The 21,708-nt window shown below is 50.8% G+C and overlaps 1 protein-coding gene across 6 annotated transcripts; it reads left to right on the top strand.

Moving 5' to 3' along the window:
- Positions 1 to 15: 15 nt before the first annotated feature.
- DYRK1B (dual specificity tyrosine phosphorylation regulated kinase 1B) lies at positions 16 to 17,237 on the top strand. 6 transcript variants are annotated; one of them, XM_087826662.1, is made up of 11 exons: positions 16 to 97; positions 2,153 to 2,316; positions 3,323 to 3,445; positions 3,545 to 3,733; positions 4,126 to 4,273; positions 5,382 to 5,668; positions 6,411 to 6,557; positions 6,639 to 6,779; positions 7,078 to 7,393; positions 7,781 to 7,887; positions 7,983 to 17,237. In XM_087826662.1, the coding sequence occupies exons 2-11, from the start codon at positions 2,254 to 2,256 to the stop codon at positions 8,352 to 8,354; spliced, it is 1,893 nt and encodes a 630-aa protein (XP_087682788.1). In that variant the 5' UTR covers positions 16 to 97; positions 2,153 to 2,253; the 3' UTR covers positions 8,355 to 17,237. The 6 variants fall into 6 exon arrangements, with proteins under 6 accessions (XP_087682788.1, XP_087682787.1, XP_087682786.1 ...); XM_087826661.1 differs by lacking the exon at positions 16 to 97 and having other exon boundaries at positions 1,013 to 2,316; positions 3,326 to 3,445; XM_087826660.1 differs by lacking the exon at positions 16 to 97 and having other exon boundaries at positions 1,013 to 2,316.
- The last annotated feature ends 4,471 nt before the right edge of the window (positions 17,238 to 21,708 follow it).

Here is a 21,708-nt window from a genome sequence, read left to right as displayed (position 1 = left end):
GCCCTGCCTCGCTGCGTCCGCCGGATAGCTTCAGCCAGTGGGCAGGTCTGAGCTCGGGCTTCCCGAGCAGTTTGAGTCCCCTTGTCCGCGCTCTCAGGTAACGAAGCGGCTACGGACGGGGCGCGGCTCGGGTTCGCATAACGGGGGTAGTACGGGACCCGCCCTGCCCCTATCGCCGCGAGACTTAGGAGGCCGAGGGAGGAGAGGAGTGGGGCGGCGGGCAGGTGCAGGCCGCGCCTAGCTATTCATAGTCGGATTCCTGGAAGGGGATGAGCCCGAGAGAGCTGTCTTGGGAGGGAGGCTGGGAGGGGGTACTAGGGCCCCGCTCCCGCCCTTTGTTTGGGCTCGGCTCTGCCGGCCGCATCGTTGTCGCCTAGCAACAGCTGCCCTGGGCTGTGATTGGTTGAGCTTTTGGCCCCAGCGACCAATGGCACGGTTGTTGCCATGGCAGGTGTGGACTGCCAAGTTCAGGCCTGCCCGCGGGCCCGGGCGGCCCTCCAGGATGGGAGGCGGGACGCCGGTGTCCCTGGGGGCGGGTGGCTGCACGGGGCGGGGCCGGCGGGTCGAGGGTTAACCCGCCCCTCCCCCGTCCACCTGCTTTTCCCTTCCCCCGCGTGCCCCGGTCTGACCCTCGTCCCCTCCTCTCCCCTCCCCCGCCCGCGGCGGCTGCTGTTGTCACCCACCGGGCCGCCTGTCCCGCTTGCCCTACCCGCCGCGGGGTTTGACGGGCCGGTTGGCCCGGGACAGGCGGCCGGCCCGGGACAGGCGGCCGTCTCCTCACCGCCGCCACCGCCGCCATGCTGGCTGCTCGCCCACCCCACTGGGGGCCCCACCGCGCCCCAGCCCCCCGTGGGCTCCGCACCAGCCCTGACCCGGGTAGGGGGTGGCGGCTGGGAGAAAAGGTCCCGGTGTGGGAGGGCCCCCGGGAAAGAGTTTGTTGTGGACGGGGGGGAGCTCTAAGAGAGGAGGGGTCGTGGGGTGGCAAGGCTTAGTATAGGAGAAAGGGACTGACCTGAAGGAAGTCCCGTGGGGAGAGGATTTTGGTGTGACAGATACTCTGACGGGGAAGAACTCTGTGTTATTTGGGAATTTGGCTGTGGGGACCTTCTAGGAATAGGCACAGTTATGGATTGACCCCCGTGGACAGAAGAGTGATTGGAGAAAAGGCCCTGATAGGAATATTGGATTGGGAGGAGGTGGGTAGGCTCCAATGTAGGGAAGAGAAGGATGATCACTATAAACGGTGAGAAGAGACATCTTCCCTTTGCTCCCATCAGGAGTGGGCCTTGGTTAGGAGGGGTACCTTGGCATAATATTGGGGAACTGGAATATGGTATGGAGAAATTTGCTGGATGGGTGGTCCCTGATGTGAGAGAAAATGATTTAGGAAAGAGGTCTTGGGATAATATGGGGAGGCCCCCCCAGGAAGGGTGTGCCCTGGTGGGCCAGATTGCCATAGGGATAGGACTCTTGTTATAGGGGTTCTTGGATAACATTGTGATCAAGACGTCCCCAAGGACCCTGATGTGGTTTTAGAGGCCTGAAGAGGACTTTACTATGGTTTCATGGGAGCCCAGAAGACTCTAATGTGGTTTGGGGTGATCCTAGACTTCCTGGATTGGGGGATCTGCTGGAAAGGGTAGATTTTGAAGCAGAGGAACCTTGCTGTGATAAGATGAAATCCTAAGGTTCAGGGAAGACTGCAGGAAGGCAGGATCTTGTGTGAGGGGGGCCTGGGAAGGGTCACAAGTGGAAATGGGGGAAAAAGAGTGAACCCTACTCCCCTATACTGTCTGTGGTTTCTATTTTCTTCTCTTCCTTCCCCCAATTATTGGTGTCTTTCTGTCCTTTTCTGTCCTGGCCCATATTCTTGCCCAACTCCCAATCACTCCCTTTCACATGTGCCTCTGTTTGTGCTCCCTACCTCATTTATTTGGTAATCATTTGTTGAGGGACTCTGCTGTGTCCCCCCTCCACTGGCCCCTACCACCACTATTGTCTGTCACCTCTTTTCATTCCCACCTGTTGCTCTGTTGAACTCTTTTCCTCTGCCCTCTGTGCCTTGCCTTCTCTCTGATGTCCACCTCTTTCCTGCACTGTCCCACACATCCCCTTCTTCCATGTTGTTCCCCTGCCTTCCGCCTGCTCTCAGGTCTCAGCGGCGGTGGCAGCCGAGGTGCAGGATGCGAGAAGGCGCCCCCCGGCCGGGCTCCCGCTCCAGGCCTCGCTCCCCTGCGGCCCTCTGAGCCCACCATGGCCGTCCCACCGGGCCATGGTCCCTTCTCTGGCTTCCCGGGGCCCCAGGAGCACACGCAGGTACGCGTTCAGCTGGCTCCTCACCTGCCTGGGGTAGGGGGAGGCTGGGGATAGAAGGATCTTGGTGCCAAAAGATAGTGTGGTTGCCCAGGACAGTCTCCAAGGGGCATGAAGGGCCCCATGAGAGTTGAATATAATAGAGGAGTTGCTGGCAGAGTCAGGGTTTGGAGGGCCTGGGTTAAAATCCAGACATGATGGTAAAATTACTTAGGTTCTTCATGCTTCAGTTTTCTATTTTGTAAAATTGGGGCCAATAATGATACCTACCTCACAGGGTTGTTGTGAGGATTAAACCAGTTAACGAAATGCATGTAAAATGCTGAGGGCAGTGCCTGGCACATAGTAAACAATAAATGTTCACTAAGAAAAAAAAGTCCAGCGTGAAAGATCTGGAGGGGCCAAAAGGGGAGGAAAGTTGAGCCTGAAGGGTCTTGAAGCCAGCAGGACCTAGGGTACAGGGTATAGATCTCCAAGGGTAGAGACTGTTAAGGTTCTGAAATGTAGAGCTTGGAGTGGGAAGTCCAGGGTGCTGGATCCAGATTTAGGACCATTGGTGTGAAATAACTGCTCACAGTAGGGGGTGAGCATTGGGAAGGCCCCAAGGGATGGGGGCAAAGCAAGATGGGATACCCAGATGGATGGTCTCAGGCGAAGGGTTGGGGGGCAGAGTCTAGGCTTTCTGTGTGATCTCTTGAGTACTGAGGTTCAAAAAGGAATAAAGTTGTGGGATGAAAGGTCACAGGTAAATAAATAGTTCAGCATGCATTCACTCAGCCAATCTTTAATGATTGTCCATTATATGCCAGGCCCTGCTCCAGGCACTGGAGATATACCGCAAAAACAAGACAAAGCCTCTGCCCTCGGGGACTTTCTCTTCTAGTGGGGTTGTCAGACAATGACCAAATAAATATACGTGTGGTAATGATGAGCCAGCCACCCATTAATTCTCCCCCTTGAGGTTGAAGGTAAAGGCCTTTCCTCAGTGCCCCCCTCTCACCCCACCCAGCAGGTATTGCCTGATGTGCGGCTCTTGCCTCGGAGGCTTCCCCTGGCCTTCCGGGATGCGACCACGGCCCCACTGCGCAAGCTCTCCGTGGACCTCATCAAGACCTACAAGCACATCAATGAGGTAGGAAGGGGGTAGGGGACCCGGCTGAGTGCTGAGGGGTCCTGGCTGCTGGCACAGGTCACTCATCAGTCCTCATTTCCTGGCTGGCTGGCTGGGCAGGTCTACTATGCGAAGAAGAAGCGGCGGGCCCAGCAGGCACCTCCTCAGGACTCAAGCACCAAGAAGGAGAAGAAGGTCCTGAACCATGGTTATGACGATGACAACCATGACTACATAGTGCGCAGTGGCGAGCGCTGGCTGGAGCGTTATGAGATTGACTCCCTCATTGGCAAAGGCTCCTTTGGCCAGGTGCGGGATGCCCCACCACACCCATCCAGATCCAGAGATTGGGGGACATGGGCACCCCCTGGTGTTGATTCACACAGTCAGTGGTTCAGTGGCTTCAAGTTCTATGCTGGGCTATTCACCCCAGCCCAGTCACTTGGTTTCCCTGTGCCTCAGTTTCCTTTTCTTTAAAGAACTGCAATTAATGAGACTCTTCACATGAGGTGGTTGTGTTATTTCATGTTCAGTGTTTTATACTAGTGTCTGTTGGTAAGCACTCAATTTTGAAATCCTGTTAGTAATATTGATAGTGATATTAGTGAGCCTCCTTGGCTGGAGGGAAAACAGTGATGCCTGGCTCAGTCTTTCCCCCACCTCCCATTTCCCTCACTTTGTTACATCCCCTGCCCCTACAGGTGGTGAAAGCCTATGATCATCAGACCCAGGAGCTGGTGGCCATCAAGATCATCAAGAACAAAAAGGCCTTCCTGAACCAGGCCCAGATTGAGCTGCGGCTACTGGAGCTGATGAACCAGCATGACACGGAGATGAAGTACTACATAGGTGAGGCTTGAGGCTGAGCTGCTCAGGGATGGGTCACTCCTACTATAGGATGGGGTTAGTGACCTCAGGGCAGAGTTTGGTCTATAATTCCCTGACATCACTGATTCTTCTGCCACTTTAATGTTTTTTGTCCTATTCACAAGAATGCTGGTCAAAGTTTATTGGGTGCTAAGGGTCAGGTTCTTTACATAAATTAGCTCTTGTCTGCCTCACCACAGTGCCACGGAAGGGGGCATCATTGCCTACAGTCTGGAGATGAAGAAACGAAGCATTCAGGTGCTATCACTTGTATAAGGTCACAGAGTGTGTACTCAGTAGAACTGTAATTTGACCAGGCAGTGGACTCCAGAGCCTTTACTCTTAACATCTTTGCCAGTCTTTTCCCTCTTGCTTTTACTTGTTCCTCTTTAGAAAGAGCAAGAGAATTTAAAGAGTATTTTCTTTAAATATAAATCCTCACAGTAAATGAAAAATAGTAGTTTTTGTCACCAAGAAAAACAACAAAAAAAACCCACTGACTAAAACAAGGTTATAAAATTAAATGAGGCGCTGTAGAATGGTGTTAAAGTCCTGTCAGTACCAAATGGAAACTTTCTCTTTGGTTTAATCTGACATTTTGACAAGAGACTTGAAAAGAACTTACTTTTCTTCTTTTTTTTTTAAATATATCTTTATTGGTTTCAGAGCGAGGAAAGGAGAGGGAGAGAGAGGTAGAAACATCAATGATGAGAGAGAGTCATTGATCGGCTGCCTCCTGCACGCTTCCGACTGGGGATCAAGCCCGCAAACCAGGCATGTGCCCTGACCAGGAATCGAACAGCAATCTCCTAGATCCTGGGCCAATGCTCAACTGCTGAGCCACGCCTGGCTGGGCAGAATTTACTTTTCTTAATCAAGAAAATCAAGTCTTTTTTTTTTTTGTAAGATTCAAGTTCCGACCAAGCTGCTGGGACCTGTGGGCACACCACACTTTGGCCAGTGCTCCAGAAACAGACATAGATCTGTTTTTGGCCTCTTTCCTTGATTACTGTGTACCCCAGGCCACCAGTGGCCCTCTCTGAGCCTCAGTTTTTTCTCCATCCGCCTATTTTGGTCCCCTTCCTGACAGTGCACCTGAAGCGGCACTTCATGTTCCGGAACCACCTGTGCCTGGTGTTCGAGCTGCTTTCCTACAACCTGTATGACCTCCTGCGCAACACACACTTCCGAGGTGTCTCGCTGAATCTGACGCGGAAGCTGGCGCAGCAGCTCTGCACTGCGCTTCTCTTTCTGGCCACGCCTGAGCTTAGCATCATTCACTGCGACCTCAAGCCCGAGAACATCCTGCTCTGCAACCCCAAGCGCAGTGCCATCAAGATCGTGGACTTTGGCAGCTCCTGTCAGCTCGGCCAGCGGGTAGGGCCTGACCCGGCCGCAGGGGCAGGATTAGTGGTGTGGGGGGGTGGCGGGCAGCTGGCGGCTGGTGATTAAGGGGCCTAAGGTAGGCTGGATGGGATTGTCAGGTGCATCCTGAAGTGTCTGATGCCTGAGGAATAGTGCTTGGGATGGGGTGTCAGTGGGTAGGAAGGGTGGAGCCAGTGTGTGAAGTGGGGAAAGGAGAGGACCATAGGGTATACTGCCCAGTGAGAAAGGGAAGAGTGAAGCCTGGGAGCAGGGCCAGTTTTGAGGCTGCCAGATGTGGCTGGGGAATTTGAGTTGGCTTTGAACCTAGTTGGCACTTTACTAAGTTTTGTTTACCCTGTGCTCTTAAAGCTGGAATGGAAGGGAGGGAGGGTGCTTCAGCTTTGCAGCTTCCTATAAGCAGTCGTTTGAGAAAATGATGGTGGTGGCATGGAAAGGGTCTGGATTGGGATGGTGGGAAGGGCCTGGGTTTGCAGACTGCCAAACTCTGGTGACTAAGAGGGGCCCTGAGTTAGGCCGATAGATGGAGATCAGGATCTGACTAGGCCAGCAGACTCCTGAGGCTGATGAGTAAAGTGGAGGTAATGGTTCCTGTAAAGTTGGTGGTGGTAACATCAGGGTTTGTAGCCCCTATCCCCAGTTTTGGGGCAGAAGGCTTGTCGTAGCTTTGGGGGGTGTCAGTGGCACCAGTAGGAGAGGCTTGGGTCTCTAATTACTGCCTTCTCTCCTCCCTCAGATTTACCAGTACATCCAGAGCCGCTTCTATCGGTCACCCGAGGTGCTCTTGGGCACGCCCTATGACCTGGCCATTGATATGTGGTCCCTGGGCTGCATCCTGGTAGAGATGCACACTGGAGAGCCCCTCTTCAGTGGCTCCAATGAGGTGTGCTCCTGAGGAGGGTATGTGTTGGAGGGGGTGGAGGCCTGGCTGGCCTGATGACCCTGACTCCTCACCTGCTCGCAGGTGGACCAGATGAACCGGATTGTGGAGGTGCTGGGCATTCCACCAGCCCCCATGCTAGACCAGGCACCCAAGGCTCGCAAGTACTTTGAACGGCTGCCTGGGGGTGGCTGGACCCTACGAAGGACAAAGGAACTCAGGAAGGTGCGGCCCCTGCCCTTTGCCGCTCCTCCTACCCTGGTGGCCCCTCACTCTCTCACACTTGGGGCGCCCTCTCTCCCTGCTTCCTCTCCCTTGTGTCTTTCCCTTCCTTCCTATCCCCCTTGTCTGTCTTTTCCTTCCTCCCCAATCCACCCTATCTCTCCTACCCACCCCACAACTCTTCTTAGCTTCTCTTTCCCACTTTCTCTCTTGTGCCTCTGTTTCCCCGTGTGTGTCTCCCTGCCCCTCCTGCCCACTGACGGCCACTCTCTTGCCCCCCCTCCCACCCCCTCCCTGCCAGGATTACCAGGGCCCCGGGACACGGCGGCTGCAGGAGGTGCTGGGCGTGCAGACGGGCGGGCCCGGGGGCCGGCGGGCGGGGGAGCCGGGCCACAGCCCCGCCGACTACCTCCGCTTCCAGGACCTGGTGCTGCGCATGCTGGAGTATGAGCCCGCCGCCCGCATCAGCCCACTGGGGGCTCTGCAGCATGGCTTCTTTCGCCGCACGGCTGATGAGGCCACCAACACGGGCCCGGCAGGCAGCAGTGCCTCCACCTCGCCCGCGCCCCTCGACACCTGCCCCTCCTCCAGCACCGCCAGCTCCATCTCCAGTTCTGGTGGGTGCCCAATGCCCAGTAGGGTCGCACAGGTGTGGGGCCAGCTCTGGTTTCACCTGACCTGGGGGACTTTTCCATTGGGCCTTCACGTAGAGCTTTGAAACTGCATTATCCTGAACTCTAAAGGTTGAGGCAGGAGCGGTCCATCTGGTCCTGACCTGATCTCTGAAACTGAGTTTGTGCCCAGATATCTTAACTGGTTCTGACTCCAATACCCAAAACTGAATTCTGACTCCTAATCTCAAAATTGGGCCTGGTTTCTTCAAACGAACTCAAAGCCCAAACCTGGCCCTGGGCCATGTACCAGACTCAGCCACCTGAAAACCCAGCCACCACCTCTCCTTACCTTCACCTAAGGCCTCTTCTCTTCTCCCCTGGCACTTCCAGGAGGCTCCAGTGGCTCCTCCAGTGACAACCGGGCCTACCGATACAGCAACAGATATTGTGGGGGCCCTGGGCCCCCCATCACTGACTGTGAGATGAACAGCCCCCAGGTACTAGGGCCTTAGGGTCTTTGGAGGTGGGTGGCAGAGTATCTGGGACTCCAGAACCTGGGTCTCCATCACCCACTATTCCTTTGCTCCTTTAGGTGCCACCCTCCCAGCCGATGCGCCCCTGGGCAGGTGGTGATGTGCCCCACAAGACACATCAGGCCCCTGCCTCTGCCTCGTCACTGCCAGGGGCTGGGGCCCAGTTACCCCCCCAACCCCGATGCCTTGGCCGTCCTCCATCACCAACCTCACCACCACCCCCGGAGCTGATGGATGTGAGCCTGGTGGGCGGCCCTCCAGACTGCTCCCCACTCCACCCAGCGCCTGCCCCCCAGCACCCGGCTGCCTCAGCCCTCCGGACTCGGATGACAGGAGGTCGTCCACCCCTCCCACCCCCTGATGACCCTGCCACTCTGGGGCCTCGCTTGGGCCTCCGTGGTGTACCCCAGAGCACCGCAGCCAGCTCATGACCCTGCCCCTTCCCTGGGGCCCCTCCTGAAGCCATACCCCCCCATCTGGGGGCCCTGGGCTCCCATCCTCATCTTTCCCCTTGACTGGAATTGCTGCTACCCAGCTGGGGTGGGTGAGGCCTGCACTGATTGGGGCCTGGGGCAGGGGTCAAGGAGAGGGGTTAGGCGTACCCTCCCCACTGAGGACTGCACCCTTGGCCCCCTCTCTCCCCCTTGTTTTCTATTTATTGTACCAAAGACAGTGGTGGTCCAGTGGTGGGGAGACCCCCTCACCCCAGGGCCCTAGGAAGGGGTGGGGGCAGGTAGGGGGAGATGGCCTTGCTCCTCCTTGCTGTACCCCCCAGTAAAGAGCTTTCTCACATGCCCGCCTGAGCGTTTGCAGGGCCCTGGCTCCCTTTCACCCAGCCCTCAGAGGCATGGTGCGGAATGGTGTTTGGGGAGGGGGTGCTGGAAGAGCTTTCTCTTGTGGGGTATGTCCACAGGGAAGTTATAGCTATTGGTGCAGACATGGGGCTGCAGGAAGTCTGGGCCCAAGGAATCCTAGACAGATCCTGAATAGGATCATAGCCCACATTTGCCTTTTCCAGGGTACATAGACCCTGAAAGGGTAAAAGCCCAGTTCTGGCCTGTTTCTGGGAAATAAGCATTTCTGCCCTAGTAAGCCAGGTTTTCCACAGAATCTGTGCAGGAGTGGTTCCTTTTGCCAGGCAAGCGGCCAGTAGGTGCTGAATACGTGTAACAGGAGTTATTGGTGCCATCTGGGGATTGACAGGCAGGCAGTGGCTACAGACTTTACTCCTACCCCCACGTCTGGTCTTACCCTTTCAAAGGAACAATTGCGGAGCAAGGCTTTTTGAGATTCTCAGGCAAAAAAAAAAATGTCCCCGGCGTTCCAGGTAAGTGGGCCTGTTTCCCTGGCAATTTGGCAACTTTTGTCTCCCAAATGGCCAATCAAGAGCCTCCTGATTCAAAGGGTATCGTCTTCCGCCACTGGGGCGCTGCGCCTCCTGGGAAATGGAGCTCTTCTTGGCGATCTCCTCCTCCTCTTCGTCGGGGAACTGCAAAGACCAGAGTTCTTTTCGCTCATGTGTTTAGGGGTGGGGTCACAGGCAGCCAATCAGCGGTCAGACGGGACCCGGATGTGTGACGCGGGCTGTAAAGGAGGAAGAAGGCAGTGATTGGGTGGTTTTGGCCGTGATGTGCGCAGGTGTTGATTTCTCTTGGGGCGTGCGGTAGGTGCAAGATGGCTTTTCGTGGACAGCGTTAAGGTAAGACGTTCGTATTTAGAGCAGGAGGTAGGCGCAGAGGCCTGAAGCGGCCCCATCCCGCGGGCATCACTAGCCGCTGTGTCTGGCCTAGCTCGCGGGAAAGGTCCCGTCTGTAGGAAAGAGAGGCAAGGGTTCCATTACGGACCTGCGTGTGTCCCCTAATGGTGGCAACGTTGAACGCGAGGGAACCCAGAAGAAGCAAGGGTAGGGAAACTCTTCTGGAGGAGGAGGAGCTGCCTGAGCTGAGACCTGATGACAGGGGTGCTTGGTGGCGCGGTAGAACCGCTTGCGCAAAGGCAGCAATGAGAAACAGCCTGGTGATCTGGTGTTGGAGATCTTATTGAAAGTTCTGTGAATTAGGTCTTGGAAGATTTTGTTGACTAGGGATTTCCTGAGGGCAATGAGGAGCTGTGGGAGGGCCCTATTTGCCGACACCTGGCAATAGGTTGTCGGGAAAGAGACTTGGGCCTGGGTGCCCAGGGTGGCGTTTATGGCAGGGTCCTAGGCATGAAACGTCGGAGGTGAATCAGGGAAAGGGTCTTGATAGGGAGGGGAGGAAAGATGTGGGTGGGAGAGATGTCCAGAAGGCTGAGTTGACAGGCTGTATGTGTGGCTTACAGACTGCGGTGAGGGGCGGGAAAGTAGTATCTCCAGCATGTAGGACAAGTGGCTGCATATTTTAGATGCTTAATTAAATTTGGTTTTGAATAAATAGTCCTAGGAGGCCAGTACTGTTATGATCTCCCTTTTGCAAATGAGGATACTGAGGGCAGAGAAAGTTAAGTAATTTGTCCAAGGTCATGTAGCTGGGAATTAAAGGACTCAGGATTTGTGTGTATGTCAACCATTGACTTAACCAGGTGCAAGATGAGCTTCGAGTCATCAGCAGGAGCCAAATCATGGGTTCTGTAAGGAATATGGATGGATAAGCAGGGAAGCGTATATCTCAAATTTCTGTTTCCAGCTCAGACCCTCTCCCCTGACCTGCTGACTGCCTGCATGATATGGCCTCTTGGATATCTAGAGATATTTTGAGAGTAATCTCAGCCAAATTGAACTCCTGTTTTCCCCCAAAAAAGTCTCTTCTTCCAAGGTTCCTCTCAGTAAATGCCACTTCCATCCTTGTAGTTGCTCAGACCAAAAGTTTTGAAGTTGTTCTTCAGTCCCTCTTTGTCTTACACCCATGTCCAGCCCATCAGCAAATTCTTTCAAAGTATATTCAGAACCTGGCCATTTCTTTCCACCTCCATGCTGTCACCCTAATCCTGTCCACTCTCATCACCTGCCTGGATCATCACAGCAGTCTGCTGAGTGGTCTCCCTGCTCCCCACAGTCTGATCCTCACGTGCAGCCAGAGGAATGCTGTGAACACCTGTGTCAGGTCACGTTCCTCCCCTGCTCAATACCCTCCCATGCTTCCATTTCACAGAGAGTAAATGCCAGAGTTTTCTTCATAACCTGCAAGGCCCTGCATGACCTGCCCATGTTACCACTCTGACATCTACTCATCTCTCCTTGCTCACTCTGCTCCAGCCACATGCCTCAGAGCCTTTGTACTTGCTGTTCTCTTCACCTGGAACACTTCCGCAGATAGTCAAGGCTCACCTTCACCTTCTTTAGGTCTTTACTTAGATGTCACCTTCTTGAGATCTCCCCTGACCACTCTTCTAGAATCGTACTAACATTTGAATTTTTCCTTTGAATTTTTCCTTAACATTAATCATATCACTGTTTAACACACTATATACTTTATCTTATTGTCTGTCGCTGCCCTCACCCATACCCACCAGACCATACACTCTATGAAGGCAGGGGCTTTTGTCTACTTCATGCTTTATCTCCAACACTTAGAAGAGCTCTTGGCACATAGTAGGGATTCAAAAATTATTGAATGACTGGATGGGTGGATGGTTTCAGAATTCAGATCCTGATCCCAGCGTCCTAGAGACTCTGTCAGTCCCCTTTCCACAGAGCTTTAAGGGGCTGCCTTAAAATTTTCTGAGGTCTCAGACATTTCCATTTTACCTCAGCTTTGTGCTCAGCATTGGGGACACAGCAGAGAACAAAAGAGTTTTCCTACCCCCAAAGAGCTCACAGTCTTGGGTGGGGGTTCAGCTCATCAACTAATCACATAATATGAAATTATAGAGAAACAGTAAAAAGGGCTGTAAGAGCACTTCACAGGAGCCCAGCCAGTGTGGCTAATTGGGGTTTGAGGTGATCTGAAGGAGTAGGCATTAACTCCATTAAGGGGGGGGTGATGCTTGGAACCTAGAGGCTGAGAGGGAGCAAGAGGTCAGACCATGTAGATCCTGTAAGGAGTGTGTGTCCTTACCCCATGTGTAGTGGGAAGCTGTAGAAGAATTTTATTTTTTAAAGATTTTTTATTGATTTTTAGAGAAGAAGGGAGAGGGAGAGAATGAAACTTCCATGTGAGCGTGAGACATCAATTGACTGCCTCTTGCACACCCCCTACTGGGGATCGAGCCCACAACTGGGGCATGTGCCCTGACTGGGAATTGAATGGGAATCGAACCGGCAGCCTTTCAGTGAATGGGACAATGCCCAACTAACTGAGCCGCCATCAGCCAGAGCAAGAATTTTAAACAGTGGAAGGAGTCATGGTCAGTTATGTAGGTTAACAGATTTCTTAGGCTGTTGTGTGGGGAATTCACTATAGGGGATTAAGGACTGAAGTAGAAATCAGTGATGAGGCTGTTACTATGAGATTAAAATAGCTGCTGCTAATGAAGACCACACATACTTTGCTGTTTCTCCCATCAGGAGGTGAAGTCTCCTCCTCCTGTTTAATCTGGGCTAACCGGAGACTTGTTTTGACCAATAGAATGCAGTGGAAGTGACTCTATGCTGTTTGGGGGGACCTGGGTCTTTAAGAGGCCTGGTAGCTTCTGCTTTCACTCTCTTGAAACCCTGGGCTTCTGTTTAAAGAAATCCAGCTACCCTGCTGGAGAGAGATGCGGAAAGAGGCGCAGCCGGCCACTAGTTGTTGCACTGTTTTAGCTGATGTGCCAGGCATGAGTGATGCCATCTAGTCCAGCTCCCAGCTACAACATGTAGAATAGAGATGAGCATTCCTAACTCTCCTCACCCTCTGAGTCTTGCTGAAATGACAGAATCATGAGCAAATAAATGGCTGTTATTTTAAGCCACTGTGTTTTGGGATGATATTTAGCCAGCAAGAGCTAGCTGAAACAAGCTAGTATCTTTTTTGAGATCGTACAATTTTTATGTATTAGCTCATTTAATCCTCACACTTACCAGTGTGGTAATATCACTCCCATTATACAGATGTGGAAACGGGCAGAGGAGTTAATGAAGTATTAGCAAGATAGGGGCACATAGTAAATGCTGAGTATGTGATAGCTGCTCTGATTAGCATCATGTTCATCAGCATGAAACTTGCATTGTTGTTTAAGAAGTGGTGTAAGGTGAATGAAAGCATTACTCACTTATTCATGGTATGATTTTTACATAAGTTACTTCACCTCCAGTTTCTTCACAGTAAAATGGAGGTTATAATAATGTCCATCTCACAGGGTTATTGTGAGGAGCACAGTGCCCATATTGTTGATCCTTGAACAGCACGGGTTTTAACTGTGCAATTGCACTTATACATAGATTTTTTTCTCCAATTGACCCACACAGTTCAAACCAGAGTTGTTGAAGGGTCACCTCTGTGGTTGGGAATCTGCGTATACAGAGGGCCAACTGTAATTAAATGCAGATTTTTGACCATGAGGGAGGTTGGCACCCCTACCCCCACATTGTTTAAGGGTGACTTGTACCTAATAATATGGCAGGGATGATAGTTACAATTACTCAGTCATGCAGGGCTTGATGGGCAGTGGTAAGGACTTGAATCTGATTCTCAATGAGATGGGAAGAAATCAGCGTTTTGAGCTGAAGAATGATGTGATCTGGCTGCCATGTGGACACCAGGGTGGAAAGCAGGACTCCAGTGAGGAGGCTACTGCTCTAATCCAGCCAGACAGTGATGGCTTAGCCTGAGTCCAAGTAGCAGTAGTGGAGGTGGGGAGATGTGGCCAGATTTTGGATATAATTTGAAGGAAGAGTGGGCAGCATTTGGGGTGTAGGTGCGGGGTAAGAAAGAGTAGTCAACAGCTCTAAGGGTTTTAGCCTGAGAGAGGAAAGAGGGAGTGCCAGTCACTGTATGGGGAAGACTAAGAGAGGCTGGGGATGTGGATACATTAAGCATCTCAGTGCACTTGCTGAGCAAGCAATGGAATCGAGGAGTCTGCATTCAGGAGTAAGATCTGGGCTGGAGATGTAAATTGGGGAGTCATTGGCATTTTCATGGTATGAAGGCCCAGGATGAGATCACTAAGGGAGTATAGATGGAAAAGAGATCTGGGAGTACGGACAGGGAGGTTCGTCAGGAGGTTGCTGCCATAATCTAGGTGAGAGATGATAGTGGCCTGGATGAGGGCAGGGGCCATAGTGAGCAGTCATCTGGATACATTTTGAAGGCAGAAGCAACAGTGGATTGGTTGTGGGTGATGATGGAAAGAAACAGACAAGGGCCCCATGAGAACAGGATAGAGTCAGAACATGGGGCGGCGACTCTGCTTCCCTCCTACCCCTGGGCCCTGTGGTCTCGCCTCTCTGCATCTGCTGCTTTCTCTGTGTGCAGCAGATGGGCTGGCCTTGGGTCACTCTTGCCCTGACTATGTGAGTGCCCTGCAGCTCCTCTGTCCCCACTCCAAATTCCCCAGTCAGGAATCAGATTGCTGGTGTCAAGCCCTGCTCAACCTGCTGTAGCTGGGGGTTGCGGGGTAGGAGTTCCTGCAGAGATGCCTGTCTGCTGGGAAGGGCTGTGGACTGGGCACCTCAAATAGTCACAAAGTGTTTCTGACGGTGTACTGGGGGCAAGAGTGCGTGTGTGGCTGTGGGGTGGGGAAGTGATTTCACCCTGTTTTGGTAGGTGGGTGGGTGGGACAGATTATTTATGTAACTTCAGATGTGTCCTAGATTGAGTGAATGAGATAGGAGAGACAAGGAAGTGGACTCTGGCAGGCTCTAGGCCCAGAAGGGTTGGGGTCAGGTTGGGAGAAGTGAGGGATCCAGCACAGCTTCTGCCTGCCATAGGTGTTCCCCAAGTAGTCAGGAAGACAGACGCTCTACTCCTCACTTGAGACACAGCAGTGACTGAGACAGCCTCCACCCTGCCCTCCCAGACAACACATCTAGTGGGAGACACCCCCCTCATCAAACGGGGATCAGGGCCGGGATAGCGGGGATTATATGGGGTTGTGGGAGCCCAGAGGAAGCACCCGACCTGGTCTAAGGTATCAGGAAGGACTTCCCGGAGTAGAGAACACATGAGGTGAGGTTTGAAGAGTCAGATGAAGGGAGTTAGGGACTCTACGGGTGACTACTTGTAGCCAAGTCAGTAGCTACTTAAATTTTTTTTTTTTTAATATTTAATAATTTTAGATTTACAGAAAAGTTGCAAAGATAGTACAAAAGGCTTCCCAGAAACCCTACACCCAGCTTCCCCTAAAGTTAACATCTGACATATTTACAGTACATTTTTCAAAAGTAGGAAATTAATGTTGATTAGTATTCTAACTAAACTCCAGACTTCGTTCGTATCCTCCCCGTTTTCCACTAATGTTCTTTTTCTGTTCCAGGATCCAATCCAGGATGCCGTGTTGCACTTATTCATCATGTCTCCTTCTCCTTGGTCTCCTCCAGTCTGTGACAGTTTCTCGGTCTTTCCTTGTTTTTCATGACCTTGACAGTTTTGAGGCGTACTGGTCAGGTATTATTAGAATGCCCCTTAGTCTGGGTTATCTAATATTTTTCTCATGGGTAGACTGGGATTACAGGTTTGGGGAAGAAAGCACTCAGGTAATATTAACCTGGATCACTACATTAAGGTGCTGTCTACCAGGTTTCTCAACTGCAATGTTACTGTTTTTCCCTTACCTTACTCTGATAGAAGCAAGTCACGAAATCCAGCCCATATTCGAAGGGAGGAGAATTTAGCTCCAGTTCATGTAGGGAAAATATCAAAGAATTTGTCTTCATATGTTACAGTCACCACAGTAATTAAATACGGGAAGATACTTTGAGGCTGTGCAAATGTCCTGTTTCTCTTCAGAGTTCCACCCACGAATTGTAGCATCCATTGCAGGTCTTGCCTGCAATAGTTATTACTATGGTACCCTAGTGTCCGTTTTCTACTTTCCTCATTTCTTCTACATTTATTACTTGGAATTCTTCTGTAGGAAGGTTTGTCTCTTCTATCCCATTTATTTTATTTATATAATTATTAATTCTTTATCAGTATGGACTCATGGATATTTATTTTATTCTTTGTGTATAATCCAGTACTGTCATAATTTTTTCACTCCAGTTATTCCCGTTTTGGCCATAGGGGCTCCTTCAGGTGGGCTCCTGTGTTCTTTATTTTTTTCTTGAGCATCTCCTTACTCTCTGCCATTGTAAGATGATCCAGGCTTATCTTGCATTTTCCCTGCCCCTAGCCCTGGAATCGGCCATTTCTCCAGGGAGCCCAGGTTCCTTTTATTGGAGAAGGTATTAGGAACCAAGGTATGGGCACAGTGTGGTCATTGCTACTAGGGCATCACTGTTTCTAGTCCCTCTCAGCTGACAGAGCTAGGAAATATATGTATGTGTACAAACCCAGGTATGCACACATATCTGTGTGTGTGTATAGATAGATAGAGCTATCTGTGTATAAAAATAAACGTGAGTCCATACTGATATTTCTGACTCTAACCCAGCCCCAGAAGGTTCATTCTCACCTTTCCTCCGTGCTTGCTTTGTAACTTCTTTCTCTGACAACGAGAAACCTGGCTCAGTGGCTACTTTTTAGGGCTCATCTTATTGGCCATCTTGGCAAAAACTGGCAGTGTTAGCCATTCCCTTCTACAGAAAACCTCTCCCTTTGGTTTCTGTGATGCTGCGCCCCCTGTTTTTTCTCCTATGTCTTTCTTCTTTGCAAGAAGTTCCTGTTTTCACTGATCCCTTCAGTGTGGGGGGAGCTGTTCTCAACTCCCACCCCCTAAGGTCATCCTATTCTCTTTTATGGTTTGTTTGCTGTCTCCCCATTCTACCCTAAGCCCCTGCCTGTTTCCTGGGCCCCAGATATGGGGGTCCTGACCTCATGAAAGCCAACACTCCCCCTCCCCCTCAGCCCTGGGTGATCCCTGGGTCCCTAACACACATTGTGGCCCAATTTTCAAATCCACCCCTCCTCTCAGTCTCTATCTCAGGGGTTGCCCTGGACTCTCAGAGAGCGCTGGGCTTCATCTTCGATGCCTCTGTCCTCATCCCCACCCCGGCCCAACCTGTCAACCTCCACAGCTTGTCCACTAGGACTCCTCGATGTCTCCCATCTGCCCCCTTCTTGCCTTCACAGCCCTACCTTGGTCCAACCCTGTCTTCTCCCACCTTGTCTCTGCCTGGCCTCCTCCTTGGCTCCTGGCTTCCCATCTGTCCCTTTAAACACCCCACCACCACCACCACCACTTGGCAGTGAGAAGGATATTTGTGAAACACAAATCTGCTTCACGGCCTCCCATGTTTCTCCAGTGTCCTTAGGATAAGGTCCTAACTCCTAGTACTAAAGGCTTGGTGTGATCTGGCCCCTGACCATCACCTCAGCCTATCTCCCCGACTGCCTAAGCTTCAGCCACACTGCACTTCTTGTTTCCTTGAACGTGCGCTCACCTGGGCCTCTGCATAGCTCTTTGCCCAGCCCCAGCAACCTTCAGCCCAACCAGTCATGCTCAACCCAGGCCTACCCACTTTTTTCCCACTCACAGCACTTTGAAGCGGTCCCAGATATCATCATCTGTGAAGATGATGACTACGGTGTAACTGGTGGCTATTCCAAGTGTTGGAAGTTGCTGTGTGTGCGGGGGGAGCTTTACTTTAAAACAGTTTTTGCAATGAACATGTTTTTATTTTTTTTATTGTTGGCAGTATTACAGATGTACCCCACCATGAATACGTTCTCATTGAATACTAACATAACACCCATAGCTGTTGTGGGAGAAAAGATTAAATAAGAAAAAATCACATGAGTTTGAATTTAAGGGGAAAAAACTTTCGGGAATCATTATATTACTTTAAAAATTCTGCAGCAAAAGAAGAGCTGTAGAGGTCTGTTGTCTGTGCACTATAACAGTGCCAGGATGTGAAAGTACCCAGATGCGCTTTTAAGAAGTGCCTGTATGCTTCCTTTTGAGTCACATCCACGGAGGGAATTTTCTACCATGAATTTTCACAATTACCGTTGAAAATGTGACCTACGTAATTTGTGTAGATGATGTGCTACAAGCACTGGGAACAGCTGAATGGTACAGAAGGATCTTGCATGTGTAGAGGAAGGTTACCTTGAAGTGTATTGGTGTTGGGAGAATGCTTGTCTTCTGCTATGATGTCAGTGACTACTGGGACAGTGAATTCAGTGTAAAGGAACTGTGAATGCAGCCACTTCGAGACATTTTGTGGTTTTAAGTCCGGCAAGCATGAGCTTTAATGATAACTGCCGACATTTACCTGGCGCCTTCTTGCCAGGCCCATCCTAAGCCCTTTTCGTGGATTAACTCAGTAATCCTCACACGGGCCTTAGGAGGCAGCTGCTGTTCCTATCCCAGTGTCTCATTGAGAGGCATTTAGAGTTTAAATCAAGTGCTTCAGGTCCATAGCTAGGAAGTAGCCGCGCAAGGACTGGAACCCAGGAGTCCTGGTTGGTTTCATTGCCTGTGCCTTTAGTCGCCTTCCTCCTGGATTCTATTCTTAAAGTAGAGGTTCACATTCCTGAGATTGCAGCTTCTTTTGGAAGAAGGGCTTACTTCTCCAGCTGCTAAAACTCTTTTTCTAACATCCCCAATTATTTATAAAGAAAAACACTCAACTATTTTTTTAGGAAAAATTTCAAACCTACACAAAAGCAGAGAGAAGTCTAATGAAGGCCCATGTCCCCATCACCCAACTTTGACACTTCCCAGCATATGGTGACTTGTTCCATTCATATCCTGCCCATTTTTCCTCCTCTGCTCAATTGTTTTAATGCAAATCCACATTTTATTATTAGATATTTTCTTTAGAGGACAGGGAACCTACAACTTCTTGCCCCAAGTCCTCCCCCTGCTGGCAAATTGACCACCTTCCTGATTCTCTGTCCCCTCTCCCCTTGTTTTCCAAATGCAGACAGACCTGTGCATGGTGTGTGTGATAGTATCACCTGGCCCTGGCCCGTTTCCGGGAACCCTATCCTCCAGGCGTTTATTCCTGTTGCTCTGAAGCCTGAAAATGATCCTTAGTGACCGTGGGCAGGCTGGTGTTGCTTGGCAGGCCCCTCCCCTGCAGTGGGACATTTAATCTACTCGTGGCTTTGCCCTGATCATGTTCTCTTCCCGTATTTGGGTTATTTTCTGGATGCCCCCTCCACTCAAAACCAGGTCAGGCCGCCTGAAACACTCTTCGCACACTTCACGTTCTGTTTATCATGGTCGGAATGAAACAGGGATTGAGACACTTATCTGTTAATTGCCTGGGAGCTCCATGAGGGCAGGTGTCAAGTCTGTCTTCATCCCTCTGTGTCCCCAGCATTACCCAGTGCAGGGCTTGGCACTCACTAGGTGCTCAGTAATGGTGATGAATGAGTGATTGCCAAGGTCAATAGCTGAGCGTTTGTCATGAGGGAAATAGGAAGCCACAGAAGTGTTTTAGCAGAACTGGACCCATTTGTTTCAAACTAATGTGCATACAAATCCCCTGAAATCTTGTAAAAATGCAGATTGTCAGTCAGTGGGTCTGGGGAGGGGCCTGAGATCTTGCATTTCTAATAAGCTCCCAAGTCGTGCCAGTGTTTGGAACAGCAAGGGTCTTGCTATACTGTTTAGTACAGCAGCCACCAGTCACACGTGGCTATTGAGCACTTGAAATGTGGCTAGTGTGAATTGAGATGTACTTTAAGTGTGACATACCCATCGGATTTCAAAGACTACTACAAAAAAGAATGTAAAATATCTCAGTTTTTATATTGATCACATGTTAATATGGTAATATTTTGGATATATCAAATTAAATAAAATATATTATTAAAATTAACCTGTTTTTTTTAATGTGGCTACTGACGATTGAACCTGCAAGCCAGGCATGTGCCCCAACCAGGAATCGGGAATCGAATCTGTGACCTCCTGGTGCATGGGACGACACTCAACCAGCCAGACAATAAATATATTTTTAAGAAAACTCTTATTGAAGTGTAGTTTAAAATTCTTTCAATGTTTGAATTTCACAGCCTAGGATATCTTGCCTCTGGGTTTCTTACTCTGTGAAATAAGCATTTCCTTTTGATTTGGATCCTCTTATGTGCGGCCAAACACATCTTAACTGGTGACCCGCATGGTGAGTTACCGCTAATGTTTTAGGGAGAACCCACTGTCAGGCCCTTTGAATCTTCACAGCACCCCGGTGAGGTGGTTTCAGGCCCTCCATTTAACGGAGTGGCCCCAACATGGACAGCAGATCATCGAGCTTGGCTTTGCCGCTGTGGATGCCTCCTGGGTTGAGACACTTCTGTGCCCACCCATCACCTTCAAGGAGTCCCAGCATGGCAGTCAGAGGTCACACCAGGAGAAATCTTTCTCTGTTCACCTTAAGAAGCCATTGGATGCATCCCCTGGTTGCGGTTACCTACTGCCACATAACCTCCCCGAATCTTGGCTTAAAACAACAACTTACTCCTTGTTCTGTGGGCTGACCAGGCTCAGCTGGCCAGCTCTTGCTTAGGGACACTCATGCCATTGCAGCTGGACATCAGCTGGGCCCGCAGTCGACTCTCTGAAGGCCCTACTGGCTGGATGTCAAGTTGGCTTGCTCACATGCCTGGCAGCTGGCACTGGCTGTGGCCTTGGGCTGTGCTCTGGCGTGCCCATAAGTGGCCTCTCTGTGTGGCTTGGGCTTCTCACAGCATGGTGGCTGGGTTTTGAGCAGGAGTGTCCAAGAGAGTTTCCAAGCTTCAGAAGTCCCAGAATGCCACTCTGCATTCAATTGGTAAGTAAATCACTAAGGCCAACCTGGATTCAGAGAGGGCAAGCCAACCGCCCTTGATGGGAGAAGCCTTCCAGGTGTCTACTTAAATGGACTTTTTGCAGTCAAGTCAGTCCCCCAAGAACTGCCGGCTGCAAGCCCCTGTGTGGGTTTTTTTTGTTAATCCTCACCCGAGGATATTTTTTCCATTGGTATTGGCGGAGGGCGGGAGAACATTGATGTTAGACACATAAGTTGGCTGCCTCCCACATGCGCCCCAACTGGGGCCAGGGGTACCTCCAACTCAGGTACGTGACCTTTACTAGGAATTGAACCTGTGACCCTTCAGTGCACAAGCTGATGCCAGGGCCAGCCCCTTTTTTTTTCTTGCCTCCCCTTCTCTTGGTGGTGCCACCCACTCTCCAGGGCTCTCAGCTGGAACCTTCACCTGGCATCAAGTCTTTTGTTGGAAATGCCAGAGGTCACTTAAGTTTCATGCCCCTTCACTCCATCCCGACTTTTCTCCGATGTCCTTCAGCTTTGAAAATTTTGCCTTTTTGTTAAGTAAACTTTTTGACTGGAGTATAAGAATACATACCGTAAAGTGCACAAATCTTAAGCTTAGGTGGATAAATTTCCATATCCAGTTCAGTGGCCAAGGACATTGAGGTGAGTAAGACAGAGTGTCCCTTGTCCTTGCAGAACTCAGTCACTGTGGACTCTGGGAGGGCTCTGGTTCTTTAGGGATTTTCAAGACAAACTTTTTAGATGTAGACAAATATTAGAAAGTCAGTGTATAACGACTTATATCCAAGCATTTCTATTTTAGTGCTCTTTCATATTGTGCATATGAACGCAGTGCAACTCATCAGTTACCCACGTATGTACTGGAGATGCGCGCTCATAAAATTACGGGGTATGTGCTCAAACAGGTTTGAGGGCTTCTGGTCTGGAGTGGGGAAGGCGCACGCACAGGACAATTTGTAAGGACAGGTCGGGAGTGTGGGGGGTGATGAGTTTTCTGGGGGAGA

This window comes from Miniopterus natalensis, chromosome 18 (genome assembly GCF_054644295.1).
Source record: "Miniopterus natalensis isolate mMinNat1 chromosome 18, mMinNat1.hap1, whole genome shotgun sequence".
Classification (NCBI taxonomy): domain Eukaryota; kingdom Metazoa; phylum Chordata; class Mammalia; order Chiroptera; family Miniopteridae; genus Miniopterus; species Miniopterus natalensis.
The sequence above is the reverse complement of the archived record's forward strand: the minus strand, read 5'-3'. Positions and strand labels throughout refer to the sequence as shown.

Excerpts from the sequence above, each read along its gene's own strand:
- DYRK1B (XM_087826660.1), top strand. The coding sequence starts at position 2,077 with ATGTCCACCTCTTTCCTGCACTGTCCCACACATCCCCTTCTTCCATGT. Across the intron at positions 3,446-3,544 it reads CCTACAAGCACATCAATGAG|GTCTACTATGCGAAGAAGAA; the intron begins GTAGGAAGGGGG and ends CTGGCTGGGCAG. Across the intron at positions 6,558-6,638 it reads TCTTCAGTGGCTCCAATGAG|GTGGACCAGATGAACCGGAT; the intron begins GTGTGCTCCTGA and ends ACCTGCTCGCAG.